At 49.1% G+C, this 10,347-nt stretch overlaps 1 protein-coding gene across 1 annotated transcript; it reads right to left on the bottom strand.

Moving 5' to 3' along the window:
• Positions 1 to 509: 509 nt before the first annotated feature.
• On the bottom strand, positions 510 to 5,452 carry LOC131288552 (uncharacterized). Its single transcript, XM_058317693.1, has 4 exons — positions 5,413 to 5,452; positions 3,228 to 3,540; positions 2,931 to 3,141; positions 510 to 2,849 (listed from the first exon to the last, which is right to left on the bottom strand). The coding sequence occupies exons 1-4, from the start codon at positions 5,450 to 5,452 to the stop codon at positions 510 to 512; spliced, it is 2,904 nt and encodes a 967-aa protein (XP_058173676.1).
• Positions 5,453 to 10,347: the final 4,895 nt, after the last annotated feature.

Genomic DNA, 10,347 nt, shown 5'->3' with positions numbered 1-10,347 from the left:
TGAAATAATGATGAACATAATTGAACTACACTGGAGACGAACAACAGGGTCGTAGAATCGAAACTAAAAACAGCCACACATAACCTCTCAACGACTCACAGTCAAAATGCGTCTAATGCCTAAAACCTAAAGAGTGTGTTGGTTCTTTACTCGTCAATAACAATTTGTTAAATAAATGTTGCCAAATAATCGGTTAAGCGTATATCCGTCGATTGATTGACTAAATTGGGAAAAAATGGGAAAAGACTAGATTTTATTCGCTGGATTGAAGAAAGAAAGCGCCGCACGTTAATAACGATTAATTGGATGCTGCAAGCGTGGCAAAATGGAGAGAGAGTGATTTCAAAAGGTTTTTAAACGTCGTCGATCCCTATGCATGAACCTTGTTTAGCATTCTTACGTCTATCGCAAATCGCATTTTATGATAATCTTTGGCATTAACGAGCACTGCTGTGGTACGAATGAAATAAATTAATTATGGCAGGGCGCAGCAATATCCTTAGTCGGAGTTAGTCGACAACAGGCGATAAACTACCGCTTCGCTTGTGATAGGACGCATCGATCACTAACGTTTCGGAATGGACGTGCTGTGAGGTGGCACTTGCCGTCGATGTACGCCGGCTTCGCCTCAACCGATGGTGCGTCGTTACGATCGGCGGAGTGCTTCGGTGATGGGGCGACTCGCAGATGTCGACCGTTTCCATTTGCATGCTGCTGCGCGTGGATGAAGTGCGCAACAGAGATGATCCCTCGTCCACGCAGTGCACCTGAGGCGGTGTGTCACGTGTCGACGTGACGATCGGTGGCAGTATCATACCGGGCAGTTCCCCATCCTGTAGTGGAGCGTGCTGCTGCTCCTGCTGTAGCTCGCCCGGGAGATAGTCTTTCCAGCTTCGGAAGAGATAGCGGGTAAATTTGCGTAATTGTCGGAATTTACAGTAGGTCGCACCTTCGGCCGATTGTAGCTGCTGCGTCTGGATGAGAAAGCCCTTCTCTTTGAAAGTTTTCTCCAGCGATTCGCGCTGCGTCGCCCGGCGGCTCTTCCGTCGACGCCGCTCGGAGGCCGCAGTGTTCGGGTGCAGTCGAATCGAGGGGCTGCCGGTGGAGGGTGACGGTGACGTCGGATCGCCCGCGAGCGATCCTGCCGGACCTGGCGGTTGCGGTGACGTTGGAAATTCCGGAATTTGCAACAAATCGTTGCTCAGTCCAAGCGACGGTGGTGGCAGATCGCACGAAATGCGCTCACCGGACGCATTAAGGAACGCACCGGTCGTGCTGGTGGCGTTGATGCTGCTCTGCTGAAGGCTTTCTCGTGGGAAGAACTCATAGCCACGCATCGATTTGTCACCCGTGCCAGAGTAGTACCGAAAGTTGCCGCCCGAATCGACGCTCAGTATTTTCTTCTCCTGCAGGCACGGTTTGGCTCCACCGGTGAATTTGAACTTGCAGATGCTCACCTCCGTGGCCGGATTGGAGCTGTTCTCTGCCGGGACCGGTGGTATGAAAATGGCCGATCGCTTACGTTTCTGCGCCGGAGGAGACCGTTGATTGCCGCTGCTTGGGCCGGATTGCTTGTCGTTTTTCATCAACTGCGAAATATGCTTCGGAACCAGCATCGGATGTTGTTGTTCAGCTTTCAACCCACTCGGAGATATCGGTGGAGACGAGGCGGTCGATGAAGGTGCTCCCACACGGCCACTTCGCCCAGGACGAACTTGCTCGTCGGAAGTTTTGCTTGAATCTTCTCCAGATGCCGCTGCTACTGGATAGTACATTGAGATGGGATGGGCAAAGAGACTACTGCTTGCCGGGTTCGTTGACCAGTACATACACCCCGGGGGAGTATCGGCTGTGGACGGAGTCTCTGTTGTGCTTCCCGACGAAGATTGTAACGTCGGGAGAGACAACTTCATATTTGCCGCCAGTGCCTGGTCGGTGCAGATATCCGATGCGGTAATAATTGGTGTTGGGCAGGACGAGGCAAACACCTCGTCCGGATCCTCTTCCGAACTCGAAAGACTAAACGATTCACCTCCGAGAACGCCATTGCTCACACTCCCACCCGAATCGCGCACACACAGATTCAACGGTTCCTCCTTTCGCCGACCTTTGACCGGGCTATCGTCCTTCGGTTCGGATGGTTCCGATTCTCCGCTCGGTTTGCTTTTCCTCTCATCGCACGACGTCAGGCGTCGTTCGAGTAGGCTTGCGACGGATTTGGAGCACCCCTTCGTGATCGCACCCGACTTTTCCGGCCCCAGCTCTCGGTTAGGAGTGCCGGGGAGGATCGTTCCGTAGTTCTTGTAGATCAAATGGCATATATCGGCTTTCTTCGGTTTGCGGCCGCGCCGTGGTTTGGAGTTATCCAACGTAATCTCGCCCATGTACGGCAGATCGGTGTAGTTGACCACACGTTTCGGTGGAGATCCGCTCTGATTGGTGACACCGCTGTCGGCCACACCCGGAGGAGTAGCTTGTGAAGGCGATTGCACCATTTGGGCCGGTTCGTCCTTGAGTGGAGCCAGCGAAACGCCCTCCTTCTGCAGCTCCAGGATCTTCTGCAGCCAGCTGCGCACAGATTCGTTCGCTCGCTCCTCTCGTTCCTGGGCAGCCTGACGCTCCATCATGGCCTTCCTTGTTTGCTGGGCCGTCTGCTGCTTATTCTGTCGGGCCGGACGACTCGATTGACTGTGCTGGGCTGATTCTTTGCGCTGCAGACTGTTCTGCGTTGCCTCATAGTGGTCGAGGTACTCCTGCGGCAGTGCCTGGTGATGGAAGCGCAGCTTGAGCGGTCCCTTTCGGCGCGCCCTAGGTGCCGCCCCACCGTTCGTACGTTTCTGCTGCTGTTGCTGCTGCGGCTGCTGCTGCTGCTGTGGCACCACTCGCTGCCCCCTTTGCTGCGGAGGCTGATGCCCGTTGAGGTGCTGCACGATGGTGGCGTTAGCCTTCGGTGGCGTCGGCAAGGGCGACAGTGTCGTTTCACGTAGCTCCGGTGACAGGACGACGCTCGGGTGACGGTGCTTCGGTGGTGGTGTTGTTGGCGACGGACACATGGACTGGCTGACCGTGGGCACACTAAGTTCATTATCGTGCGGATTGTCGTTGGTACCACCGGAGATCAGCGGATCATCAGAGCTGCGCCTACAAGTAACCAAACAAACCCTCACAATGAACATCTACAAGGAATAAACAACCTATTGATAAACTGTTAATGCGATGATACCTACAGAAATCTACTCCCGATGTTGGTTCCGGTGTGCCAAGGGTAGAGATCACGTTCCGAGTCTTCCAACTTGCTGCCATCCGCCGGCTCCAGAAGGTCCGGTATGTGGGTTAATTTTATTTCATCGATACCACTCACGAGTCCCACACTTCCACTTCCGGACGGATGGAGATGAATAGGCTGGCTTCCAGTGTGGTGATGCTGATCGTGTGACTGCTGTGAATGCGGATGCCCAAGAAGGTCCTTGTCGCCGCTTACAACACCCGAGCCTAGTAGTCCTAGATCATCCTTGGAGAAGTCTTGCATACCTCCTCCAACTATGTAGAAAGGAAAGGAAAGGACGGAGAAGCACTCAATTAACAACTTACACTCCTCCAAAAATAAATCTGAGCATTTTCTTCTTCACAATCGATTTGTTACAGCCCCAACCTCTCCCTCCCGCCTCCCGCCTTGCACCATCTGAAGTTCTTCCTGTCTGCCCATTTTGGAACTGCGAATGGCAAAACGCGCGAACCAACCAACCACCAAGAGTCGGACCAATTCTTACCACATACGAAAATAGGACCGCGGGAGCGCTCGCAATCGGGAAAACGTTTTCTCACGATGCACACACATTTTCCATGCGTTTGCCGCCCGTCTATGGAGCACGCCGGGCTGATTCATCGGGACAAAAATAACTGCACCGCCGAATGAATGCCTGCTGGCCTGCCGGCCGCTGGTGGGAGCACCAAATTCATATTTCCATATCGCGATAAATATCGCCAGCGCTCTCCCGACCGGAGGAACAGTACGGTGTATGGAACAGGGGAGCCGTTTGGAAGTTCTCGACCTAGTTGAACGAACACGTGTTGATTTTGAAGGAAAATCGTTCACACTCTCTTTGGAGTACGGTGTGTTTTCAACGGACACGTTAAATTTCCTATAACTTCATTTCTACAAACAAACCACTAAAACGCTTGCCAGTAAATCCAATATTATATGAACCGATAATTATCCAGATATCTGTTAATTTACAGAAGACCTCTTGATGAAATATAATTGTGAACAATTTACCATCACCAAACACTCAAGCATCTATCCAGTTTGTATATCGTTCGAACCAAGTTAAAATTTGTGAACTCTTCAATTCTTTATTTGGAATGGAAAGGAAATGTGTCTGCTATAGCTTTGTCTAAGGTATTCAGGCAAAATTTTATTTGACCCCTAAATTATTGACACACAAAAGTTCCATAACAAAGGATTAATAATGACAGAGAAAAATTGTCATGTTTATTATCGTGTCCTTTGACTATCATAAAATTTGACCCAATATAGAGATAAATAAGTTTAAAACTTTCGTTACAGTAAAAACTAAAATATTTGGTAGAGTGTGATCTAGCCTGAAGCAATGTTTATAGCTGCACATTTATGTTTTGCACTATTTCAAATCTCACACTGCACTTGCCGAAACATCGGTCCGCCGGTGGCCGTTTTTCGGACCAAGCTCACACAAATTCACCACCACTAACACACCGGCACGGAAGCAGCGGCGCATTGAACAGAGCATTGGCATCTCACGGCAGGTCCGCAAATCTTGGCAACCGTACGCACCACCGAATCGGCTCGGCCAAAACACACCCTCTTCTCCCCTCCCCTGGTGGTCAACTCCCACAGGTTCTTCCCTCGGGCCGCACAGGCACTGGTCTCGGCCTGGGGTCCGGAAATTCTATATTCAGCGATTTTTGTAACGCCCCAAAAAAATGTAGCAACTCGCGGAGTGCTTGCATATATCGCTCGGGCCGAGCATAACGAAGTCCGCGGGACACAATCGGCCAGTGCAGTGGGTTTGGGACGTGACAAGGCGTGTTTTTATGGACGTCCCACCGCCTGGCACTTCCACCACCAGGAACCAAAGCACGCCAGCTTGGAAAACTGAACACAACTCATTATTTTCGGCCACGGGCGGCAGAAGCAGCAGCTCCACATTCGGGTTTTTAATGGCTACCATTTTCCCATGTTCTCGGTGGTTTCAGCATTGGCAGCCTCGTCCCTCCCTGTATACCACACTTCACCCGTGATCGTGAGGCTGGTCAGTCGAGAAGTTTTCGAGTTCGCCTAAAGCGAAAGCTAAATATAGCGAATATGTGGACACGAAGGTAGGCGAAACAAGGGCATGGGTGTGGAAGGCATAGAACCACACCGTTTTTTACCCGAAAACAGCAATTCTGGGAGCATTTCCGAAACGATCATGTAGTGGCCGTGGTTCCGGTGCGGATCATAACACCTTTCTTATTTAATCCTTTTCCACTCTCTTTGTTTCACTCTATTTTTTCTATCTTTCTGATCGTTTTTCGTTTTCATTCACTTTTCCATTTCTTTTTTATTAGACCAAACACACACAAAGGACGTCGATCCTTGATCGTCTTTAAAGAGAAAACTTTTCCATCCAAATATGGCACTGCTTGGGGTTTTCTTTCGCCACGGATTCGGTCGCGTGGCCCGCGGCTCAAACTGACAGTTTCACGCACGACCGCACGAGCGCACAGACGAGCGTCGCACGATAAACGTCTCAAAACGGTCGCGTTCGGAGCATGACTAGATTGAGCTGAAAAATCACCGCCAGACCGCGGCCAGTCCGCCCGGCGATAGGCCGGAAAGGGATCAAAATAATAATAGTATAGAAGATTTGGTACGGCACACACAAGAACCACTTGCACACACACGCACACCTGTAAACCCGGGTGTGATTTGGTCGGGTGGCCGGTTTGGTCCTGTTTATGGGTCGATATGGTCCCAGCATGCGTACGAACACGAACGAATATTTGTTTTCAACACACATAAAAACTAGGGAAAAAAAACATTCACACCAAACACTGCGCAAATCGACCTGCGCACGCCGGTTTTCCCGACCCATTTTCCGACTTCTCGCCCGTTTTGCGCCATCGTTTCGCCGGTTCATTCATTCCACAAACCGAGTGCACCGCACGGCAAGGCCCTTTTCCACCGGGAGGTGCCCTTTTCCAACGGGGCGGGGGTATGAAATTTACACCGGGAAAAACAGACAAACCACCCACCCAAACGGGGACGGTTTTTCCCTTTCGACCTAGTTCTCCGCGTAACTCTCTCACATACACAAACTCTCTCTCTCTCTCCCTATTTCTTGCTACGTTCAACTACGCTACCGCCGTAAAAGGAAATTTTCCGACGGACGGATCGGGCCGTTGATCGGATTTTCCACCGAGTTTCCTTCACTCGCCACTTGAGCCGAGCGTTGGCAACAATGTTGATCGATCCTTTGACCCGACGACGGAGCAACGGGGGACGGAAAATGAGAGTACGACTAGCGAAGACACTTTATCGCTTCCGTGCGAAGGAAAACGGTTACATGAGTTTTCCTTTTAATTTCCCTCCCCTCCCCCCCAACGCACTGACGGTGGCGCCGAAACGGTTGCTTAAGACATGCATTAAGATTTCATCTCTGTTTTGGGTGTGTATAGTGTTTCGGGTTGCGAGTGGTGGATTTTATGTTCTCTCCTTCATGTCGTCTTTACACATCGGAACGCTCGGGTCTTTTCTGTTATGCTCCGTTCACAACGAAAATAAAATTACCTCCACCGGACCGCGAAGGCGATCGGGTCGGCGCCGTATGTGGGCTTTGCTATTTTTACTTATCTGTTTTCCCGATAGAATATGCCTCTTGCGGTTCATATCTGAACCGGCCTTAGGTGCAGATAAATTATGGGCATTCCTAGTAAATACTACCTATTGGTTTTCTTTGGCAACCTTTTAAGCCAGGGCTAATCAGAAATTATGGTCATACCTTCTACTGTCTCCTTTGATGCGCGCTCCTCAGTTTATTTTCATTCGATAAATTAATTAAATAAATTATTAAATAAGACCTTTAAGAAAAGTTTCATTTGCAGTTTAACCAAACTTACTCTAGCTTTTATGATACAATAAATTACTTGACTTTGCCTTCGACATTCGTATTGGTTAAAATTATACTTCTTACAACTCAGCCCTTATTTAGCTCAGCGTCCTTATTTTTACATAAGAACATGATCTTGTTTTTTTTTTAACTTTGTACAGTCAAACGATTTTGTAGACAGAGATTCAAAACAATCAGCAAATAGTTCTACAGAGCTCGTAAATTTCAAACCATACAAAAACATAACCATAAAAGGGTTATTCGATTGTGTGAAAAACCATCCACCAACCCGGGATTCACAGAGAATGTTAAAATAAATCCACTCGTTGAGAGTCAGCAACACTACAACGACATCCGATCTCCGATGCGCACCGGTTTGACCATTTATGGTATTCGTAGGGACGTAAACGAAGATTGTTTTCTCCCCGAGCGTTCGGTTTGCTTTTCCCATACTTCTTGCCCTCGCCCTCGCTGGCGTCTTCACGGAAGCAAATCGATCCGAATGAAGAGCAAGAACCCGCGGCGGCGCTTTCTCTCAACGGAGAACCCGTCCGTCGCCGACACGTCGTGGGGTGTCAATTCTCGCGTACTAAAATTAGTCCATTAGAGAGCATGTTGTGCGAGCACGGGTCGGTTGCCAAAACGGTTGATGGATGTGATTCATCTTGTAAACACAAGCTAGTCCTCCAACCTCCGCCAACGCAGTGTTGTTTCGTGCGTTTTCAGGCGGCAGATAGAGGCCGATGAACGAAGCGATCGCGCCCTGTTGAGCCGTTGGGTAGGGGGCGCTTCGTGGTTTTTGGGGGAGGTTTGGGGCGCGCGGAAGTGCTCGAAGCCTATCACCAAAGGCGAGTTTTCTGACGGATTGACATGTTTTACCATGTTGACAATACCACGGCTGGGAGCTTTTTAGTGTTACGGTAGAAATGAACATAGGACGGTTGTACTTAGCAAATGTTTTGATTTGAAACAAAAAAGTTATACTTTTTTTTGTTGAGAAAATTTGCAAATGCTCACTCAACTAACGAAACATTTCTTTTCCGGTAAATCCACGTTTTGGCTGATGAATAAAGATGAATTGAAAAAGTTATGGGTAAAAGTAACTGTTCTGAAAAGTATTTTGTTAGATTTCTTGAAAAGAACTCAAAGAATTTGTATATTCTGTCTTAGAGTAACTTGGCCAAGTATCATTTATTTAATAAAACAATCGTTTTGAATTTGATATAAATTCAGAAATTGGAACACATCAAACTTAGAAACTAATAAAAGTTATCCCCAAGATACAAAAAGAAGTGTTATACACAATGTGTTATGTACAAAAAGAAATACGGCAACTTTCAAACAAAACTAAAACAACTTCAAATAATTTTCAAAACTTCACAATAAAATCAAAATCAACCACACTTTTATGAAAAAAGATGTATAATTAATTTTGTCATTTTTTAGTACAACCCCTCAAAAAAAACAAAAAAAAATTAGCTTCGATTTATAAAGTGGCTGTTGACTTTGTTTTGTATCGCAATAAAATTAAAATATCACATCAAAAGAGGTTGGCGCCACTCGAAACAATCGACCCCATTGACCCCCTTCTGGGAGTCCAATTGCGCCAACGTTGTAGAAACCTGCGCAAGAATGAGATCAGAAATCTCAATCACACTCAGCCCACCTAATGCACGCCGTGGCGGTACGTGTGTCACCTCTTCCGGCCCCGATGGTGTTGGGTGTCGCTCTTTTTTTTTTCTTTCTTCCATTTGCTGCCATTTTAACTAGCGGTGGTTCGAGATAAACCCTTTTATGACACACTTTTACGACGCTCTCCCACGAGTCCTTGCGCCAACGGCGTGCCAACTATTGGCCCCCTTTGAAGCAACACACCTAAGCGCCACCGCTGAGGACTTGCTGCTCTTCGACAGGTACACAACGGCGGACGCTCGGTCCACGGATCTGCAGGAACGTCCCGGGTTGTGGGAGTTCGCGCCGCTCGAAATCCGGTGTTCCCGAGCAGTAAATGTCACAACAAGTCACAATTTTGGCCGGCCGTGTGAAACACTGACGCCGCCGTTTCCGGCTGTCGCTGTCAATATCGGTCGCACTATTGATGAGCGTTAATAGAGGAGAAAACAAAATATGGGGGAAAATATAGCTCCAACGCTAGGCAGAAAAAAGGAGGCCCGGTAATGAACCCAATCGAGCGGCGTTTCCTCCGCAGGACAAGCCATTCTTTGGCTCTCTTTATGTCCGACGGCCAATAAAACCACACCTTTTGTGGGGTGGGTTTTGGGCAGCGGACCCACGTGTGTCGGTAGGACATGTCCATCGAATCATCCGATCAACAATGATCCGCCTGATCGACAAAACAGCATCTGCTCGCTCCGCGCCGTGTCGTTGCGTCGCGGGATCCATTAAACATCAAACCTCCTCGTTGCTGCCCATAGATAAGCCCAAAGACGATGACGACGTCTGGCCATCAGGTCCGTCGATGGACGAAATAACCGAACCGAACCCCGTCCCGCCGAACAGAAATTTGAAAGTGCTTCAAACGCCTTGTCAGCCACGGTGGGGAAGGCAGGTGAGGCCAATTCAACATCCAAGCCACCCACACACGGCCCGGGACGCGCATAAAAACTGCTCACCTCTCTAATGTTTATTACGACGGTTGTGTGACTGCGCGGCCCGAAAAGGCATTAAATGGTTTCGGCTCTCTATGAATATTGAACGACACTCTTCGCGTGCGCCTTTCGAACAACCGCTCCACCGTAAAACCCGTAGGACGTTCCAAGTGCTGGCGAAGTGAAGTGACAAAAAATTAGGCGACGGCTCCCGCCTCCCCAGCAGCTCGAGCCCGGTCTCCCTCCCCGCCAAACCGGTGGCTTGCAGGTGACTTGGAGTAGTTGTTTATTTTTGTAAGGCGATTCGACCTCATGCTGGCCCACATCCACTTGTTGCGCCCCTGGCGTTGCCGATGACCGATTGTAGAGCACTTGCTGTTGGGGAAGAGTTTGTTTGCAAGTAACACCTACCGACGTACCAGGCGTCTGCTTTTCTGTTCAGTAATGGGTCATCCATTGGTTGCACGCGCATTAGCCCCTAACCCTCTTCCGGAGCGATGAAGATACAACCAGTTGAAAGCCGAGGGTAACAAACGGTTGGCTAAGCGGATAAGCGGTCGAGTCCTGCGCACCCCTTTAGAGACCCGGTTCGGCTTTTGGTTATTGAT

This window comes from Anopheles ziemanni, chromosome 3 (genome assembly GCF_943734765.1).
Source record: "Anopheles ziemanni chromosome 3, idAnoZiCoDA_A2_x.2, whole genome shotgun sequence".
Lineage (NCBI taxonomy): Eukaryota > Metazoa > Arthropoda > Insecta > Diptera > Culicidae > Anopheles > Anopheles ziemanni.
The sequence above is the reverse complement of the archived record's forward strand: the minus strand, read 5'-3'. Positions and strand labels throughout refer to the sequence as shown.

Coding starts and splice junctions, on each gene's coding strand:
- LOC131288552 (XM_058317693.1), bottom strand. CDS start 5,452: ATGATCGTTTCGGAAATGCTCCCAGAATTGCTGTTTTCGG. Junction 3,541..5,412: donor CCCAGAATTGCTGTTTTCGG/GTAAAAAACGGT, acceptor CTTTCTACATAG/TTGGAGGAGGTATGCAAGAC. Junction 3,142..3,227: donor AACATCGGGAGTAGATTTCT/GTAGGTATCATC, acceptor GGTTACTTGTAG/GCGCAGCTCTGATGATCCGC.